General features: G+C 37.4%; 1 protein-coding gene across 6 annotated transcripts in view; it reads right to left on the reverse strand.

The window, feature by feature from the left end:
- Positions 1-4694, reverse strand: part of CR2 (complement C3d receptor 2) — a 34252-nt gene extending 29558 nt beyond the window's left edge. For 4 of the 6 annotated variants that reach the window (XM_036832107.1, XM_036832106.1, XM_036832089.1 and 1 more), the window contains exon 1: positions 4553-4694. In XM_036832107.1, the coding sequence (XP_036688002.1) occupies positions 4553-4610 (58 nt within the window). In that variant the 5' untranslated portion in view covers positions 4611-4694. The remainder of the gene's footprint in view (positions 1-4552) is intronic. The other 2 variants (XM_036832079.1, XM_036832082.1) reach the window with 1 other exon arrangement.
- Positions 4695-21893: the final 17199 nt, after the last annotated feature.

The following is a 21893-nucleotide window of genomic DNA, read 5'->3' on the forward strand; positions in this document are numbered from 1 at the left end:
AGGGAAAGTTAGCCTATGAACCATTAAGTAACATTAATTCTCTTAAGGGTCATTGGACCCTCTTCACATTTTTTTTTTCTCTTCACATCTTTTTAAAATCAGGAGTAAACATCAGTGTAGATCATGACTGGATATAAAATAGAATATAGTGACAAAACATTGACATACACATCCCTTGAACCATATTAAAACTAACTAGGCAAAGGCCTTTCTAGAGAACAGAAATACATTTAACTCTTTATCTGTGTCTAAGGGGATTTACCTGGACTGGCTTAGAAATCCATTTGAAATGAATGAAGAACAAATATACAAGATGATCAAAATAACCCTGAAATTTAGGTCAGACAGCAGGTAGAAGGAAAAATTATTATTGATAATGAGAATTATTATGATCACATAACATAACTCTGGGTTTCCTGGCTATCTGATCATTTTTGAATGATGGGTGTGCATATCAACCAAGATACTGTCTTAAGCACAGAATATGCATCAGTGAACATTAGACACAAGGCTCTCACATTCATGGAATTTATATTCCAATAGAGGGAGAGAGACCATAAATAAATACCAATAAATAAATAAATCGTAAGTAAAGGAAATAAACAGAGTGATGTATCAAAATGTAATGCACTGGAAAAAGGAGGGGACAGGATGGCATATGACTTCAGTTATGATGGTTAAAGAAGGCTTATGAAGAGGAGACATTTGAGTTATGACTGAAGGATAAGAAGGTGCCAGCCAGACAGGTAAAGTGCTGGGTAAAAGCATGTTAGGCAGAAGCCTAACAGTAGGGATGGATTTACTATGCTTTAGGGATAAACGAAATGCAAGTGTGGCTGGAACTTAGTGATCAGAGTGAAATGGAATCGAGTTAAAAAGCCCAGAAGGAAGGATTACACAGGGCTTCTTAGTCCACAGGAGGATGTCCCCGTGTTATTCTGGGTAGGAGTCACTGGAGAGTTCAAGCAAGAGAGTCACATGGCCTGATTTAACTTTTTAAAAAAATAGTCTAGCAATTGGATGGCGAATGGACTGGACTTTTACTTTCAGAAGTAGGGAGTGTAGTCTGGAAGGTATTATAGTAGCTTAGACCAAAAAAATGAAGCTTGAGCACAAGGAGACAGTGAGAAGTGGGTGACTCTGTTGTACTTAAATGTGGGGCTAAGGGAATGGGAGGATTCAGTAATGGCTTCTAGGCTTTTGACTTGAGCTCTTGGTTGATGGTAATACCATGTACTGAGATTCATCAGGCAATAAAGACAGATAAAGGCCTTGATCTCATGGCACTTGTATACCAGTGAGGGAACAAACAAGTAAATAAATAAGAAGGTTTTATATGATGATAGGTGCTTTGTGGAAAATAAAACATGGTTATGTGATAGAGAGTGACCTGGGGTATAGACTACTTCAGGTAAGAGTCAGAGCATCACAGAAAAGTGTCAGTGGAGCTGAGACCTGAATGTTGAGGAGACAGGTAAGGGATGACCCATAGAAGAGCATTTTAAGAGAGGAACACCTAGTGCATAGTTAAACAAACATGACTCCGTTTAAGGAATAGAAAGAAGGCCAGTGTGGCTGGAGAAGAGTCAGTGAGGGAGGAGTACAGAGAACTTCAGAGAAGCAGAGGCCTGGAGTTGAGGTTAAGGAGCATGGATTTTGTCCTAATGTGATGGGTAGCCCTTGGCATGTTTTAACCAGAGGAGAGAATAAATCTGATCTCAGATGGAGGTAGATGATTGGAAAATAAGGGAATTCCTACTTAATGATTTTATTTTCTTAGTGTTGGTTAAGGTGAGGCAGTCAGTCAAGGCAAGAGTGAAATTTAACAGCGCAGGAAATTTGAATTGGTTTATGCAAATAGATAAAAGGAGAAAAATGAAAACACTCTGAGAAGGAAATTTGCTCTTTAAGATACTTGCTTCAGAATTTTCCAGAGTGCTTGTTAAATCTCAGCTTCCTGGGCCACCCCCCACCCCCCGCAAACATATGAATCTCTGGAAGGTGAGATGGAACCCAGAAACCTGTATTTTAAAAAGGCACCACGATTCATCAAAAAATTAACAATAGAACTACCATATGATCCAGCAATTCCACTTCTGGGGATATATACAAAGGAAATGAAAATACTAACTTGAAAAGATAACTACACCCCCATGTTCATAGTGACATTATTTACAAATGGAAACATAGCCAACTCATGGAAACAGCCTAGGTGTCCATCAATAGATGAATGGATAAAGAAGTTGTGGATGAATATATACAATGGAATATTATTCAGCCATTAAAAAAACAAGGGAATCCTACCACTTGCAACAACATGGATGGACCTTGAAGGCATTATACTAAGTGAAATAAGTCACACAGAGACATACAAGTAATGTATGATCTCACTTTTACGTGGAATCTAAAAACAAAAAGACAAAATTCAGAAAAAAGAGATCAGATTTGTGGTTATTGGAGGCAGGGAGTGGGAGGAGAGAGAATTGGAGGAAGGTGGTCAAAAGATTCAAACTTCCAGTTATAAGAAAAATAAGTATTAGTGATGCAATGTCCAACATGATGACTATAGTTAACATGGTTTTACGATACGTAGGAAAATTGTTAATAGAGTAGATCCTAAGAGTTCTCATCACAAGGAGAAAAATTTTCTTTTCTTTGTATTGTATCTATATGAGGTGATGGATGTTAACTAAACTTACTATGGTAATCATTCCACAATATATGCAAATCAAACCATCCTGCAAAAGTCAGGAGGGGGCGTGGGTATAGCATGAGCAAAGGACCTTGGGGTGTCGGTCAGGCAAGAAGATGAGCGGTGCATTTGTGATAGGAAGCAGTGGGGAATCAGGAGGGGCATGCTTAGGTGAGATCCAATTACCAAAGGCTTGAAAGGCTGAAGACAGATTTTTTTTTTTAATTCCACAGGCAGTAGGAAGCCCTTTTAGATTTTTGAGCAAGGGAGTGGAATAATGAAAAAAAAAAGTTTTTAAATTTTGGTTTTCACCATTGGAAAAGTTAAAGACTAGTATCAGAATAACCTGTAAGAGAGGAGGTTGTTACAAAGGTAATCATAATGAATATGATTAAAATATTGGTGTAAGAATAAGACAAACAACAGAAGCACGTTAGCTGTGACAGTCGACAGAAAGGTAGACCTGGCCTTTCGTGCGTCTGGAGTTAAATGACCGAAAGGATGGTCCTGCTCTGGTACTGGAAGGGGATGCTCTGGCATCCTTGTAGGGTACAATGAATTGACAGGGCTGGAAAAGAAGTTGATTTTCAATTGATAATATCCTCTCTGAAATTTAGAAAAAGGAATGGAATGCTGGCAAGAAGTCAGGTCAGGAACTGTGACACACGGGAGGTGTTAGAGAATGCTGTGAAAGTGCGTTTGTTCAAAGAGTTAATATGTAGGAGAGAGAGAGATGAAGATAATGGTTTGGGGAAATGTTCAGTTAAGGGTCAGGATAAAGTTGAATGTCAGGAAGCAGACAAAGTGAACTGTGATAGAACAAACGTATGCACTATCCCTTAACAAGCTGGGAGTGGTCAAGCTTAAATGCTGACTCCATCAAAACAGGTCCAGACAGTCGTCTTATTACTGGCATCTAGTAGTAACATCCAACATCTAACTTTCATTTGCCTAATTTCATCTGATATTCAGGGCAGCCGAGTAAGTGTAGGGCTGCCTATCTCTAGTTTCATTTTACCGATGAAGAAACTGAGGCTAGGGAGCGAAATGACTTGCCAAAAGTCACGCAGGTATTGAGGTCTGTATACAGTAAACTTCTTAATAAACTGGGAATCCAATGTACTCTGAAAATTATTAAAAAGTTATACCTATCTTATCACCCAGAGACTCCAATCTTAAAAAATTACAATTCTTCTTTAAAATTAAGCCAATCTGGAGGAAGAAAATTATAATAAACGTTTAATGACACCTTCTGGAGCCCTTGCCATTACAGAAGGTAAATAACACAAAGAACTGCAATTTTTATTCACGTATCAACTTTTCTAAATAACTCCAGATGTTTATCGTTTAGAACCACGCCTGGGGATCAGACATTATTCTTATTCTGGGAAGGCAGCAGGAGGCTGTGCTGCTTTTACCAGGCAGGAGGGAGTTCAGTGTGCGCAGAAACTCCCGCGCCTAGCGGAGCATGCAACCGAGTCGCATGCACTCAGCACGAGTAGGTTTCAGATATGTGTCCGGGCGTTAGAGCTCGCAGACCTCCAGACCCAGAGCGCTGAGCACATGCTGAGTCCCGGGGGCGGGGAGCCCGGAGAGCACAGAGCGGGCACGCCACGCCACAAGCCACACTGGGCAGATCACATAGTGCGTCTCTGATGCAGCCTGCAATTCTGGTGGTCCCAGCCCAGGAGGAGCGAGCAAGGACATTCAGGACCAAGAGATCTCGGGGTCCCCCAAAGCGAGCGAGGCATGCAAGACTGCCCCGCCTTCTAACTTTTGACTGTCTCCTTTGCATCGCGGCACAGAGGCCGTCCCGGCCCCAGACGCGTCCCTACCTCCGTGCTCCCATTCCCAGCTCACCGAGGACCCCTGGCACGGCGAGAGCCAAGAAAACCCAGAGCGGACCCGCGGCGCCCATGCCAAGGCTGCAGCCCCAGCGGCTGGATGCGTCTGAGACCCGCGAGCCTCCGGCAGCTCCGGAATGACAGGGCTGGAGAAGGAGGCAGCTGCAAGCAGGGGAAGGTGGGCCCTTAAGTAGTGTCTGGCACCACATGCTAGCTTGAGCGCACACCTGCTGGCTGCTGGGGGCGGGACCACGCGGTGAGGGCTGCAGAGGGGGCGAGGGGTTGGCCGGGGGCGGGTGGGCGGAAGAACTCTGATTCAGTCTTTGGCTCAGATTCTACTCGTCAGTGCAGTGGCTTTCCAACGTTTTTGACCACGCCACCCAGTGCATCCACTTTTGTCTCTCTGGAGAACTGAAACAAAATAGTACTGGCTTTACTAATCTACAACGCTCGCTCCCATTCTATTCTATTCTGTTCTATTCTATTATCATCTCCTCTCCTTTCCTCTCCTCCCCTTTCCTCCCATTCCCTCCTTTCCCCTTCACTCCCCTCCACTCTCTCTCTTGAAAATTCTGGTTTGGATTCGCTAAATTCATTTCAAAAGTTATTAACCCTCCGTTTGAAAACCGTTTATTTACAAAGGAAACTTAGGAACAGTAACCAGCTCTGCTGTTCTTTTCTTTTTATTTTGAAGTAATTACTACAGAAAAGTTGCAAAAATAATACAAAGAATCTCTATACACCCATCACTCAGATTCTCCAAATGTTAACATTTTACTGTATTTTCTTTATCATTCTCCATCTCTATTTCTAGATAAATAGCTATAGTATAGCTATATAGAGAGAGATCTAGATATATACACATATACTTTATATGTGTATATAAGTATAATTATATAATTTTTTACTTTGGAACTCTTTGAGATGAGTTACAAGCATGATACCCCTCTAAATACTTTAGTATGTATTTCCTAAAAACAAAAGCATAGTCTTACACAATTTCAGTACAATGATCAAAAAGAGGAAATTAACATATTACATAAGGGACAGATTGTACAGATTTCTCCAATCAGCTAATATTTCTTATTATAGCAAACACGTGCGGGCGGGTGGGTGCCCGCACGTGCACACACACGAACACACCCTCCCCCCCCCCCCTTTTTTGTCTGGCCCAGGATCATTCTAGGATCATGCATTGCACTTGATTGTCCTTTTTCTCATTTAATCTGGTAAAGATCCTAAGTCTTTTCTGTTTTCCTGACCTTGACATTTTTGAAGAGTACACAGCAATTATTTTTGTAGAATGACTTTTAAATCAGTTATCTATTACATAGGAACAAATTACCCTAAACTTATTAATTTAAAGCAAGAATAAACATGTATTATCTCATACAGTTTCTGGATGTCAGGAATTTAAAAGCAGCTAAGCAAGGTGGTTCTGGCTTGGGATCTTTCAGGAGGTTGCAGTGCAGACATTGGCCAGAATTGCAGTCATCTGAAAGTTTGACTGGGACTGGAGGATCCAAGTCTAAGATGACTCACTGTCATGGTTGTGGACTGGAGGCCGGATATCCTCACCAGGAGGACCTTGCCCTAAGACTATTTGAGTGTCTTGTGACATGGCAGCTGGCTTCCTGTAGAACAAGAGAGAAAGGCAGAAGCCGCAGTGTCATTTAAAACCTATTCTCAGGACTCACACTGTATTACTTCCACAATATCCTGTTGGATACTGTGATGGTTAATTTTATGTCAAGTTGACTGGGCAATGAGTGCCCAGATATATGGTCAAAAATTATTCTGAGAGTTTCTGTAAGGGTGTTTATGGATGAGATTAATTTTTTTGGGTAACTGATATATTTATTTTAATTCTTTCCAGTTTTATTGAGATATAGTTGATATACAACATTGTATTAGTTTAAGGTATACAACATAATGATTTGATATATGTACATATTACAAATGACTAGGGCAGTAAGTTTAGTTAACATCCATCTCCTCACATAGTTACAATTTTTTTCTTATAATAACTTTTAAGATCTATTCTCTCAGCAACTTTCAAATATACAATACAGTATTGTTAACTATAGTCATTCTGCTGTACATTGTATACCCAGAACTTAGTTATCTTATAACTGGAAGTTTGTGCCTTTTAATCACTTTCACCCATTTCCTCCGATTCCCACCCCCCACCTCTGGCAACCACCAGTCTGTTCTGTTTTTATGAGTTCAGTTTTTTTAGATTCCACATATAAATGAGATCATACAGTATTTGTCTCTCCCTGCTTGACTTGTTTCACTTAGTATAATGCCTTCAAAGTTCATCCATGGTATCAAAAATGGCAAGATTCATTCTTTTTTATGGCTGAATATATATATATATATATATATGGCACATTTTCCTTATTCATTTATCCATCTCTTCAAGATAGTGATTCTTTTCCTTCTGATATATACCCAGAAGTGAAATTGCTGTATTATATAGCAGTTCTATTTTTCATTTTTTGAGGAACTACTCTTTTTCCATAGTAGGTGCACCAGTTTATAATTTATATGAGTTCCTTTTTATCCACATCCTCTCCAATATTTGCTTTCCCTTATCTTTTTTGATAATAACCATTCTAACAGGTGTGAGGTGATACCTCATTTTGGTTTTGGTTTGCATTTCTTTGACAGTTAATGATATTGAGCATTTTTTCATGTTTGCTATGCAGAAGCTTTTTAGTTTGATGTGGTCATAGTTGTTTATTTTTGCTTATGTTGCCTTTGCTTTTGGTGTCAAATAAAAAAAAAAAATTGCCAAGACCAATGTCAAGGAGCTGAGCCCCTATGCTTTCTTCTAGGACTTTAATTGTTTCAGGTCTTATGTTCACGTCTTTAATCCATTTTGAGTTGATTTTTGTGTATGGTGTAAGATAGGGGTTCAGTTTCATTCTTTTGCATGTGGCTGTTCAGTTTTACCAACAACCTTTATTGAAGAGACTGTCCTCTCCCCATTGTACATTCTTGGCTCCTTTGTTGTAAATTAATTAAGCATATATGTGTGGGTATATTTCTGAGTGCTCTATTATATTCCATTACTCTATGTGTTTGTTTTTATGCAAATACTGTACTGTTTTGATTTTTATAGCTTTGTAATATAGTTCATAGGAGATACTATAAAATATATATGTTGGTCTCTGCCCCCTGTTCTTGGCACAGACCTCCTAAAACCCTTGAAATTGTCTAACTGTTAAGAGTACTAGGAAGATCTCTTGTTCTGATATTTGTCTTTGACCCCATCCCTGACACAGGACTCATAAAACCCTAGTAAATTCCCATGATAAGAGCACGAGGAACATCTTTTGTTCCCTTGAGATGACTCTGGGTGGGCTCCGGATTGAGGCTGGTCACCAGAAAGACCAAGCCATGATTAGAAGCTTGGAAGTTTTGCCTCCCCTCGCATCCTACAGAGAGGATGGACATGGAGTTAATAATTAACCATAGCTACATGAGGAAGCCTTAATAAAATCCCAATAGCATGGCCTTAGAGAGCTTCTAGGCTGGTGAACACATCCACACCAGGAGGGTGACACACTCCAACTCCATGTGGACAGAAGCTCCTGCACTTGGGACCTTCCCAGACCTTGCCCTATGTATCTCTTCATCTGGCTGTTTATCTGTATCTTCTATTATATCCTTTAATAAACTGGTAAATGTAAGGCAGTGTTTCCCTTAGTTTTGTGAGCTGCTCTAGAAAATTGATCAAACTCAAGGAGGGGGTCTTTGTAACCTCCAATCTATAGTCGGTTGGTCACGGCCACAGGAAATAAACTGGGCTTCTGACTGGCATCTGAATTGAGGTGAGGGGGCAGTTTTGTGGTACTGAGCCCCTAACCTGTGAGATCTAATGCAATCTCTGTGTAGGTAGTGTCAGAATTGTAGTGTAGGACCTCAGCAGGTGTTGCAGAGAATTGCTTGATGTGAGGAAAATCCTCCACACATTTGGTCACCAGAAGTGTCAGAAGGAGTGTTCTATTAAAAGTAAAGGAGACACACAGGAAAGAAAAACATAGTTGGGAAGAACTGGGTTTTTCCCTACACAGGAAAGAAAAAAGCTGAATTTTTCTCTTTATAGTTTGAAATTAGGAAGTGTGATGCCTCCAGCTTTGTTTTTCTTTCTCAAGATTGCTTTGGCTATTAGGGGTATTTTGTGGCTTCATACGAATGTTAGGATTATTTTTGCTATTTATGTTGAAACTACCATTGGAATTTTAATTAGGATTGCATTGAATCTGTGGATCACTTTTGGTAGTATGGATATTGTAGCAATATTAAGTCTTCTTATTCATGAGCACAGAATATCTTTGCATTTTTGTGTGTCTTGTATAGTTATTTTTCATTTTACTTTATTCTATTTTATTTTTATTGAAGTATAGTTGATTTACAATATTATATTAGTTTCAGGTGTATGGCATAGTGATTCAATATTTTTATAGATTATATTCCGTTTAAAGTTATTACAAAATAATGGCTACATTTTCCTGTGCTATACAATGTATCCTCGTATGTTATTTATTTTGTACGTGATAGTTTGTGTCTCTTAATCCCATACCCCTATCTCACCCCTCCCCCTCCACCCTCTCCCCACTGGTAACCACTAGTTTGTTCTGTATATGTATGAGTCTGTTTCTGTTTTGTTATATACATTAGTTTCATTTTTTAGATTCCACATATAAGTGATAACATTGAGTAATTGTCTTTCTCTGTGTGACTTATTTCACTAAGCATAATACCCTCTAGGTCCATCCACATTGCTGCAAATGACTGAATTTCATTCTTCTTTATGGTTGAGTAATATTCCATGGCATATTACTCAGCTTCTTTATCCATTCATCTGTTATTTTTTCTTAGAAAATCAGTTTATTGCAAATCCATATGTTTTCTGCAAGAAATGCATTATAAAGACAAAGATAGGTAAAATAATTGAAAAGTTATAACATGCAAACAGTAACCACAAGAAAACTGGCATGTCTACATTAATATCAGACAAAGTAGATTTCAAGGCAAAGAATTTTACAAGCGCATAAGAGGGACAATACATAATATTAAAAGAAACAATCATCAGGAAAACAAACATTCTAAATGTGCATGCATTTAATGAAAAGCACAAAAGTGAAAACAAAGAACACAACACCAAACAACTGCTAAATAACCCAACTGCAATGAATCAATTCTTTTTTTTCAGCACACATGTACCACTTGCCAAAATAAACCACATGTTGATCCATAAAGTAGGTCTCAAAAAAGTCAAATAATTGATACCTTATAAAATATATTCTCTGATCACAATGAAATTAAACTGGAAATCAATAAATATTAGATACCCAGAAAATCTCCAAATGTTTAGATACCTATAAAAAAATACTTATAAATAACCCATGTGTCAAAGAAAAAAATCTCAAGAGAAATTTAAAATTTTCAAACTGAATGATAATAAAAGCATAATATACAAAAATTTGTAGGATGGAACTAGAGCAGCATGTATAGAGAAATTTATGGCATTAAATGTTTGAAATGATATCCATTAATCTGTTGATAGGCACTTCCATATCTTGGCTATTGTAAATAATGCTGCTATGAACATTGGGGTGCATGTATCTTTTTTAATTAGTGTGTTCATTTTCTTCACATTGATACCCAACAGTGGAATTGCTAGATCATATGGCAATTCTATTTTTAGTTTTTTGAGGAATCTCCATACTGTTTTCCACAGTGGCTGCACCAATTTACAATCTCAACAGTTTACTAGGGTTCCCTTTTCTCCACATAATTGCCAACCTTTGTTACTTGTAGATTTTTTGACAGGTGTGAGGTGATTTCTCATTGTGGTTTTGATGTGCATTTCTCTGATGATTAGTGATGTTAAGCATCTTATCATGTGCCTGTTGGCCATCTGTACATCTTCTTTGGCAAAATGTCTATTCAGGTCTTCTGCCCATTTTGTGATTGGGTTTTTTTTTTTTAATATCGTGTTGTATAAGTTGTTTATATATTTTGGATATTAACTTCTTATTGGTCATATTATTTGCAAATATTTTATCCCATTCAGTAGGCTGTCCTTTCATTTTGTTGATTTTTTTTTTTTTTTTTTTGCTGTGCAAAAGGTTTAATTAGGTCTCATTTGTTTATTTTTGCTTTTATTTCTTTTGTCTTAGGAGACAGATCCAAAAAACATATCACTCCAATTTATGTCAAAGAGTGTTCTGCCTATGTTTTCTTCTAGTTTTATGGTTTTAGGTCTTACATTTAGGTGTTTAATCTACTTGGAGTATATTTCGTATATGGGGTCAGGAAATGTTCTATTCTCATTGTTTTATAGGTAGCTGTCCAATTTTCCCAACACACTTATTGAAAAGACTGTCTTTTCCCCATTGTATATTCTTGCTTCCTTTGTTGTAGATTAATTGACCATATGTGTGTGGGTTTATTTCTGGACTCTGTATTCTGTTCCACTGACCTATGTGTCTGTTTTAGTGCCAGTACCATGCAGTTTTGATTACTGTAGCTTTTTAGTATAGTCTGAAGTCAGGGAGCATGAGACCTCCAGCTTTGTTCTTTTTTCTCAAGATTTGGCATATAATTTTTTTTTAAGATTTTTTTTCTAGTTCTGTGAAAAATGCCATGGGTATTTTGATAGGGATTACATTCAATCTGTAGATTACTCTGGGTAGCATGGACATTTTAACAATATTAATTCTTTTAATCCAAGAACATGGGACATCTTTCCATTTCCTTGTATCATTTTCAAATTTCTTCATGAATGTTTTATAGTTCTTAGAGTATGAGTCTTCCTCCTCCTTGGTTAAGATTATTCCTGGCTATTTTATTCTTTTTCTTGCAATTGTAAATGGGATTGTTTCCTTATTTTTTCTGATAGTTCATTAATAGTATATAGAAAAGCAACAAATTTCTGTATATAAATCTTGTATTCTGAAACTCTACCAAATTCATTTATTAGCGCTAATAGTTTTTGGTGGAGATGTTAGAGTTTTCTATATAAAGTATCATGTCATCTGCAAATAGTGACAGTTTTACTTTTTCCCTTCCAATTTGGATGCCTTTTATTTCTTTTTCTTGTCTGATTGCTGTAGCTGTTGCTAAACAAATAATATGTTTAAATAAGAGTGGCAAGAGTGGGCATCCTTGTCTTGTTCCCGATTTTAGAGGAAAAACTTTCAATTTCACAATTGAGTATGAAGTTAGCTGTGGGTTTGCCATAAATGACCTTTATTATGTTGAAATATATGCCAACATATATGAGATATATACCTCTATACCAACTTTGATGAGAGTTTTTGTCATGAATGGAAGTTAAATTTTGTCAGATGCTTTTTCTGCATCTATTGTGGTGATAATGTGATTATTCTTCCTTGTGTAAATGTGGTGTATCACATTGACTGATTTATGAATATTGAAGCATCCTTGCATCCCTGAAATAAATCCCACTTGATAATGGTGTATGATCCTTTTTATATATTGTTGAGTTCGGTTTGCTAATATTTTGCTGAGATTTTTGCATCTATATTCATCAAAGATATTGCCTGTAATTTTCTTTTTTGTGGTGTCTTTGTCTGGTTTTGGTATCAGGGTCATGGTGACCTCATAGAATGAACTTGGGAGTGCCCTGTCCTCTGCAATTTTTGGAATATTTTGAGGAGGGTAGGTATTTATATATTTGGTAGCATTCCCCTGTGAAGCCGTCTGCTGGAAGTTATTTTAAATTACAAATTCAATTTCACCACTAGTGATTGGCATGTTCAGATTTTCTGTTTCTTCCTGATTCAATTTTGGAAGGTTGTATGTTTCTAAAAATGTGTCAACTTCTAAGTTGTCCAATTTGTTGGCATATAACTCTTTGTAGTATTCTCTTATGATATTTGTATCTCTGTGGTATTTGTTGTTATTTCTCCACTTTCATTTCTTATTTTATTTATTTGGGTCCTCTCTATTTTCTTTATGAGCCTGGCTAAAGGCTTATCAATTTTTTTAATCTTTTCAAAAAACAGTTATTGGTTTCAATGATCTTTTCTAGTTTTTTGTTTTGTCTCTCTTTTATTTATTTCCTTTCTGATATTTATTATTGCCTTCCTTCTGCTGACTTTGAGCTGTGTTTGTTCTTTTTCTAATTCGTTGATGTGTAGGTTAGATTGTTTATTTGAGATCTTTCTTCTTGATATAGGCATTTATCACTATGAACTTCCCTCTCAGAACTGCACTTACTGCATCCTATAAGTTTTGGTATTTTTATTTCCATTTTCATTTGCCTCAAGATATTTTTTAATTTCCATTTTGATTTTTTCTTTGACCCACTGGTTGTTCAGTAGCATGTTTAATTTCCACATACTTATGGAATTTTCAGTTTTTCTTCTTGTAATTGATTTCTGGTTTCATGTCTTTGTGGTCAGAAAAGATGTTTGATATCAATTCAATCTTCTTAAATTTATTAACTTGTTCTTGGCCTACATATGATCTATCCTGGGAGATGTTCCATCTTGAGAAGAAAGTGTATTCTGCTGCTGTTACATGGAATGTAATATAAATTTCCGTTGAGTCCATCAGGTCTAACGTCATTTAAGTATAATGTTTCTTTGCTGATTTTCTGTCTGGATGATTTATACACTGCTGAAAGTGCAGTTTTGAAATCCCCTACCATTACTGTATTGTTTGTTTCTCCCTTCAGCTCTGTTAATCTTTGCTTTATATATTCTGGTGCTCCTATGTTAGGGACATAAATATTTACAAATATTATGTTCTCTTGTTGGATTCACCTCTTTATCATTATATATTGACCATCTGTCTCTTTTTACAGTCTCTGACTAAAAATATTTTTTGTCTAATATAAGTATAGCTACCCCTGCTTTCTTTTAGTTTCCATTTGCATGGAATATATTTTTTTCATTCATTTCCTTCACTGTGTATGTGCCCTTAAAGCTGATATGAGTCTCTTGTAGGCAGCATAGAGTTGGCTCTTTTCTTTTCCCCATTCAGACACTCTATGTCTTTTGATTGAAGAATTTAGTCAATTTACATTTAAAGTAATTATTGTTAAGTATGGACTTACTATTGTCATTTTAATTATTTTCTGACTGTTTTGTAATTCCTTTGTGCCTTTCTTCTCTGTATCTCTTCCTTGGTGATTTGATGGCTTTCTGTGGTGTTATGCTTAGATTTCTTTCTCTTTACCTTTTGTACACCTGTTATAGGTATTTGTGCTGTGGTTACCACAAGGCTTGTATAAAACATCTTGTATTTATAATAGCCTATTTTAAACTCATAACAGTTTAAGATTGAGCATGTACTAAGGCTCTATATTTTCACACTCTCCCACCCATATGTTTTGTTTTTGATATCACAATTCACACCTTTTTTATATCCATTAACAAATTATTGTAGTTATAGTTATTTATACTACTTTTATCTTTTAACCTTCATACTAGATTTATAAGTGATTTATCCACCACCATTACAACATTAGAGTATTCTGAATTTAATTACATATTTATCTTTTCCAGTGAGATTGATACCTTTATATGTTTTTCTATTACTAATTTGCACCCTTTTATTTCAGGTTGAGAAAGTCCCTTTAACATTTCTTATAAGGCTGTTCTTGTGGTGATGAATTTCTTCCACTTTTACTTATCTGGAAAACTTTTCATTTCTCCTTAAATTCTCAAGGACAACTTTGCTGGACACAATATTCTTGATCAGCCATTGAATATATCATGCCACTCCTTTCTGGCCTGCAAAGTTTCTGCTGAAAAATCTGCTGCTAGTCTTACGAGGGTTCCCTTATACATAATACATTGCTTTTCTCTTTCTGCTTTTAAGTGTTTCTCCTTGTCTTTAACTTTTGACCATTCAGTTATGATGTATTTTGGTATAAGTCTCTTTGGATTAATCTAACTGGAACTCTCTGGGATCCATGGATCTGGATGTCTGTTTTCTTCCCCAGGTTAGGGAAGTTTTCAGCTATCATTTCTTTGAATAAGCTTTCTGTCCCTTTCTCCCACTTTTTCCTTTCTGGGACCCCTATAATGTGAATATTGATCCACTTGATGGTGTTCCACAGATCCCTTAATTTTTCTTTGTTCTTTCCCATTCTTTTTTCTCTTTAATCATTGCATGAATTGCTTTTAGTTTACTGATCCTTTCTTCTGCTTGATCTAGCCTGATGTCGAAACACACTGTTGAATTTTTCATATCAGTTATTGTATTCTTCAACTCTGTGATTTTTGTTTTGTTCTTTCATATATTTTCTATTTCTTTGTTGAGATTCTCACTTTGTTCATGCATTGTTCTCCTGATCTCAGCGAGCATCTTTATGATCGTTATTTTTAACTCTTTTCCAGGTAAATCACTTATATCCCTTTCATTAAGGTCTGTTTCTGGAGTTTTATCTTATTCTTTTGTTTATAAAATATTCCTGTTCCTTCGTCTTCTTTATTCTCTCTGTTGATTTCTGTGCATTAGAGAAAACAGGTACCTCTTCCAGTCTTGACAGAGTGGTTTTATGTAGAAAATGAATCATATTGTTCATGCCAGCCCTAGCTCTTTGTTGTTTCTCAAAGTTTTTGCCCAAGCCACCTCTTTGTTCTCAGAGGCTCCCAATAGATGTGGATGTGTCAAGATCTGTCAGTGTCCCAAAGGGAAGGATTTCAGTCAGCACCTAGAAGCATGCTGAATGGAAGCTGGAACCTCAGGAATCAGCTGTTAAAGTGTGTATGTAGACCTCTTTCAAGGGAAGACTGGAAGCTGGGCATTTCTGTCTGCTCCCCCTGCACTGAGCCCTGGGGAGATAGCTGGTTAAGAACTGTTTCATTGTTTGCTACAGTCTGTGGTAACATGAACACAAGCCCTGCTTTCCACCAGAAGCAGGTGATAAAAGGCCCCTGGGTGGCAGCCACAAAATCCAGGGTGACAGACATGTGTTTAAACTCATTCCAGGTAGACACTGGTGACCTGGAGCAAGCCAGAGGGAGAACATGGAGATGACAGTTACTAACGTCCCTGGTCTCCAGGGAGGATCACAGTCTAATAGATGTCTGCTAAATTAGAAGCCTGACACTTGGGCAGCACCTTTTAAAGCAGGCAAATAGACCTCTTTTATGGAAAGACTAGGAGATGGCCATTTCTGTCTGCTCCTTGTGGACTAAGCCTGGAGGGTTGGGGTAGGGATAGCTGATTAAGAAGTGTTTTTTTGTTCATTACAGTCCTGTTGAACTGGACCTCAAGCAGCGCTGGCCACCAGAACCAGGCTATCCAAGGGGTACATCCCCTGGATGGCCGTAGCAAAAGCCAGGATGCCAGATGTGTACATAAGCTCTTTCCAGGGTGCCGCCGGCAACCTGGTGCTGGCCACGGGGAGAACATGAAGATAGTGCCTGCAAGTGTCCCCGGTCTCTGGAGAGGACTGCAATCCACCTCGAGATATGTGTTAAAATAGAAGCTTGACCTTCAGGCTATATCTTTTAAGATATGGAAATAGGCCTCTTTCAGAGAAAGACAGGGAGATGAGTGTTTTGGCATGTCCATGGGAGGAGGTAAGCTCAGGAGCTTCCCAGGTCATGATCTTGGACTGGAATCCTTGAAATTAACATGTAATATCAGTAGACTAAGTAAAGCACATTGTCCTGCCTAATGTGCCTTATCCAATCAGTTAAAGGTCTGAATAGAAGAAAAGGCTGACCATTCCTTGAGTAAGAGAGAATTCCTCCTGTGTGACTACCCTCAGACTGGGACATTGGCTTTTTTGTTGCCTTCAGACTCGAACTGAAAATCAGCTCTTCCAGAGGTTCAAGCCTGCTGGCCTTTGGACTAGAGCTACACTGTTGGCTCTCGTGGGTCGCTAGCTTGCCAACTCACCTTGCAGATCTTGGGGATTATGAGCCTCCATAATTGTGTGAGCCAGTTATTTATTATAAATCTCTGTTTCTGCCTCTGACTCTCTTTCTTTGTCACTTTTTCTGTCTCTGTCTCTCTCTCTCCGTGTGTATGAGTCTCTGTGTCTCTGTCTCTATATCTCTTTCTCTGTGGAGAACCTTGACTAATACAGACACACAGATCAGCTCTTTTCAGTGTGAGAAGGCATTATACATGGATGAGAATAACAGGAAGCAGGGATCACTCAGAGCCATCCTGGAGGCTGGCGAGCACTTGCCTCAATTTGGTTTTGTCTGATGTTTCTTCATCAGATTAGATTCTGATTATGCACTTTTTTCAGGAACATCACAGAAGGGATATTATGTCCTTTTCAGTACATTATAACAGGAGGTATATATTATCTATTTGTCTTGTTACTGATGGTGTTAATTTTGATCACTTAGTTAAAGTGGTGTCTGATCAGTTGTTCTAGTGTAAAGTTAATATTTTCCTTTTGTAATGAATAAGCATTTTATGAAGAGATTCTTTAAAACTATGTAGATATCTCATTTTTCATCAAATTTTCACCCACTAATTTTAGTTTTAGTATTTTTATGATTCTTGCCTGAATCGATTATTACCATGATGGTTGCCAAACTGTATTTTTTTCTCTTTCAGTCATTACTTCTATATTTATTGTTGACATTGTACTATAAAGAAAAGATTTCCCTTCTCTCCCATTTATTTGTATCAACACAGACTCAATATCTATATCAATATAGACTTCATTTATTTAATGGGTCATAATCTATTACTATCATTATTTATTTTGATTGCCCTTGATATGGCTGGTGGGAGCCCTCAAAGTAGCTCCTGTGTCACTTTGACTGGTTGTCCTCATTCTTTGAACATTTCTTTTCTGGCAAAACAAGATGTCCCAGGCTCACCTTGTGTTTTTCCAGACCCAGCACTAGAACTTGCCATTTCTCCAGATTCTAAAGGAACCAGATTCTGGTTCCTTTAGTAGAGAAAGGTATTTGAAAACCATGATCTGGATACTAAGTGTGTTCATTGCCATTGGAGTAACATTGCTTCTAGACTCTCTCAGAAAGCAGAGCTGGGAAATATATGTTTGTATATATATATCCCTATACCTATTTAAATCTATTTCTATTCATATTTATGTCTAAGTCATGAATTCTTATCAGTTCTTCAAACTCAAGGCCAATACCATGGATGTTATTTTAACCTTCCCTCTTTCCTTATTTGTAACTAACTCCCTTTCCAACAGTGAGATACCTAGTTCACATTATCCACAATCTATTAACTTATTTATTCAGTCTTAGAATACACAGAAAGAAGTTTTGGAATTGCTAATCCTATACCATGGTGGAAATCAAACCTATAGTTTAAAATTTTTTTGTTTTGCCTTTAGCCTGAGAGCATAAAAATAACATTGCTTTGTCCAAAAATTGCGTAGATTAATTACCTCCTCCTTGCAGTGCGGGTATGTTATACAGATAGATGTATTTGTTTTTCTTTGTATTCCATTTTAGTTTTTTCCACATCCTTTTTTATTTTTTTATTTTTTGTATCAGTAAACATTAATATAGTTTTAAATGTCAGAACTATATAAAAAGATATGATAAGCGACATGTTCCTTTTGCCCACCACTTCTACTCTGTCCTCTTCCTTTCCACCCACTTTTTATGGGTACCCAATTTCAGCAGTTTCTGGCTTATCTATCTTTTAAATTTTGCCCAAATGGGCAGACCGCGTATGTTTTCTTATCTCTCTTTATTACATAAAAAAAGCATAGTTTAGGCACTTTTCCCCCCACTTAAGAGATATGCTGGAATTCATAAGTTCAGAGATATTCCTCATTCTTTCATAGCTTACAGGACCTCATGTAGATAACCATAGTTTATTCAAGCATTTTCCTATATATAGGCATTTAGGTTGTATTTAATGTTTTGCAATTCTGTATAATGCTATAAAAAATAACTTTGTACATATTTATTTTTCTACTATTGGAAGTTCATCTTCCGTGCAAATTCCTCGAAGTGGGATTCTTGGTTTAAAAAGAAAACAAATATTTTGTTTTGTTAGATATTGCCAAATTCTCTCAATAAGAGTTGTATCAATTTACATTTCTACCTGGGTTGCATAAGAGCACTCTATTTCCCCACAGTCTCATTAAACAAATATGTTGTCATCATAGTTTTTAATTTTAGCCGAACTAATAGGTGAGAAATTGTATCTCAGTGTACTCTGAATTTGCATTTCTCTTATTATGAGTATGAACATACCTTGATAGGTTTAATAGCAATTTTAATTTTTTGTTCTTTTGTGAATTCTCTGTTCATGCTTTTGTCCACTTTTCTATCAGTTTTTGCAGATATTTTCTCCCAGTTAGTCAGTAATATTTTGACTTTGTTTATTTATTTTTTTAAGGTTGAATGGGGTGAAACTTCAGGCTAACTTGGATTCACTCTTCAGCCCTTGTAGGATAAGATGGATTTTCATCCTTGAGAAAACCAGTAGCGATACTCCTCAGCCTACAAGTCTCCATCCTGTCTCTGGAAATGGCACAGGGAACTCTGTGAAAACTTCATTGAATTCTAGGCTGGTGAAGCATTTATTCTTGTTCATTCTTTTGAGGGTTTTTTATCATGCCCTAATTCAAGGCAGTGTGATCTTAGGCAATTACCTTGTCTTCTTTCTCCATCTCACTTGGGGTGGGGTAGGGGAAAGCTCAGGTGTATACATTTGAGTTAGTCATGCTCTTCAGCATCATTGGTCCCTGAAAGACCCTTCTCTGATTTTATTTAATTGATTATTCCCTGTATTAATCAGAATAGGCTAGGACTATGCTGTAGTAACAAACACCCCCAAATCCCAGAATTTTAAAACAGCAAAAGTATATCTTTCACTAAAACTACCTGTCCAATGCATGTTAGTGGGTTAGGAGCTGGAGGAGTGCTCAGCTCCTTGTATTCACTCAGAGATCCAGGCTGATGGAAGTTTCTTCTCAATGTGTGCTTTCATGATTATTTGCAGTAGGGGACTAGAGCACTTGATGATCTCCCTCCGGAAATTAAATGCTCTGGTCTAGAACTGGCACACATGAATTCCACCTACAACTCTTAAGATAGAACTAACCCCATGACATTGCCCAAGTAAAGGGTGGAGGGGGGCAGGGAAGTGCTATCCTCCCATACATTTAGGAGGAAAGGAGAATTACCTATAGTTGAGCCTCAGAAGACTCCGTGACATTTGCTTTTATTTCCCTTCTTCACTCTCATGCTTCTTCTTCCTCTCCATAAATAACCATTCTAATGTGTTTGATGTGTATCCCTTTATTTGCATATGTTATTGCAAAATATATAGTTTTATGGGTATCTGCTTTTAATTTACATAGATGCTATCATCCTATAGGCCTTGTTCTATTTATTTTCTTCAATCAACACTATGTTTTTAATATCCACCTATTTTGCTAAATGTGCATCTAATCTGTTACTTCTGACTGCTGCATGTACCACATTTCACTTACCTACTCCCTGTGATGTTGGGCACCTAGACTGCCTTTAACTCTCTGCTATTACGATGCCATTAGGAACATCCTTATATATGTACCATATGGAATTATAAAAGAATTTCATTGGGAAATTTACCTCGGAGCAGAGTTACTGGGTTACAGTGTGCCTGTATTATTTGACCATACACACTGCTACCATTGGCCCCCCTGCATTGGTCTGCAGTCCTACCAACAGCTGAATCAGGCTTCTTCTGCCTCCGTATCCCTGCCAGTCTTAGACATTATCCAGCTTCCTAATTTTTGCCCTTCTGAGGGGTGTGCAAGTGATGTGTGTTTATGTTGGTTTTGCCTTGTAAACATTTTCTTTTACTTTTATGTAGTCAAGTTGATCAATCTTTTCTTTTATTGTTTCTGGATTATGAGCCATAGTGAGAAAGCTTTATGTACAATACACCCAGGTTATAAAGTAATTCATCTATGTGTTCTTGCACATGTATCATTTTCTTGATTTTACAGGTAAATCCATGATAAATTTGGTGTTTACTCTTGTGCTCATTCCTGTATTTCCAAAGTATATTCTTTTGCAAATAAACACCTCTCACCAACACCAAAACCCAAGTTCTCAGCTGGTAAGTGTGCCGAGTGTCTAGTGTTTTGCAGTGATTCTATTTAAACCTTTGGCAGAAAAAAAATTACTTCTTCCTGCTCCAAACCCTCCAAAAATTTCCTGTCTCATTCAAAGTAAAAACGATATGGCCCTATATGATCTGGTTCCCTTTAACCTCTTTGAGTACATCTTCTGCTAACTTCCCTTTCTTTCTCCCCTCTGATCGCAAAGACTTCTGCTGTTCTAGAATAGACGCTTCATGCTCTAACTAAGGTCCTGTGATGACAGAGTGTCTTGTGTTCTCTGCCCAGAAGACTCTTCTCCTGAATATCCCAATGGCCAGCTGCCTCATTTCTTTCTAGTCTTACTCTAAGACACCTTCTCAGTCTGGTCTTCCCTGGATAGCCTATCTCACTTTTTTACCTACTTTTCCATTCATATTCCCTTTGATTTATTTATTTTTTCTCCTTAGTACTTAACCCTATTGAATGCTTTATATATTTTACAATGATCTTGTTTATCTGTGTTTATAATGTAAGACCCATGAAGGCAGGATTTCTTTTGTCTCTCTGTTTTTCCATGACCAAACCCCCTAGTTCCAAGAATATTGTCTGGTACATAGTGGACACTCAATAGAAATTTGTTGAATTTAAAAAATATATGAATCCAATGGAGGAATGAGGATGCTGCACAGGGTTTTCCTCCTGTACTACAGTTAAGACACTAGGTATGCATTGGGAGGATTTTCTAATTATTATTAATAAACAAAATCCAGAATACATATGTTTTTGCCTGTGGGGCCAATTTAAAAAATCTAAATGGAACTGAAACTGTAACAGTGAATTATAGGCATTCACAAAAGGCAGGTTCCCTGAGAGCAAATGTCAAGTTTTACTGAAATCAAGAGACTAAGGTTTGAGTGTAGGGATTTGCACAAGGTAGGTAATTTGATCTAATATTCTTTTTTTTTAAATGTTTATTTATTTATTTATTTGGCTGCAATGGGTCTTAGTCGCAGCATGCGGGATTTTCACTGTGGCATGCTGGATCTTTTGTTGTGGTGTGCTTTCCTCTCTACTTGTGGCACACAGGCTCCAGAGAGCGTGGGCTCAGTAGTTGCAGCACACGAGCTTAGTTGCCCCACGGTATGTGGGATCTTAATTCCCCAACCAGGATCTAACCCATGTCCCCTGCACTGGAAGGCCTATTCTTAACCACTGGACCACCAGGGAAGGCCCCATCTAAAATTCTTGAATTAAGCTGAGTAACCTAAAAGGGGGTTATTGTGATCCTCCAGCTTCTGACTGAAGGAAA

Source organism: Balaenoptera musculus, chromosome 1 (genome assembly GCF_009873245.2).
Source record: "Balaenoptera musculus isolate JJ_BM4_2016_0621 chromosome 1, mBalMus1.pri.v3, whole genome shotgun sequence".
Classification (NCBI taxonomy): domain Eukaryota; kingdom Metazoa; phylum Chordata; class Mammalia; order Artiodactyla; family Balaenopteridae; genus Balaenoptera; species Balaenoptera musculus.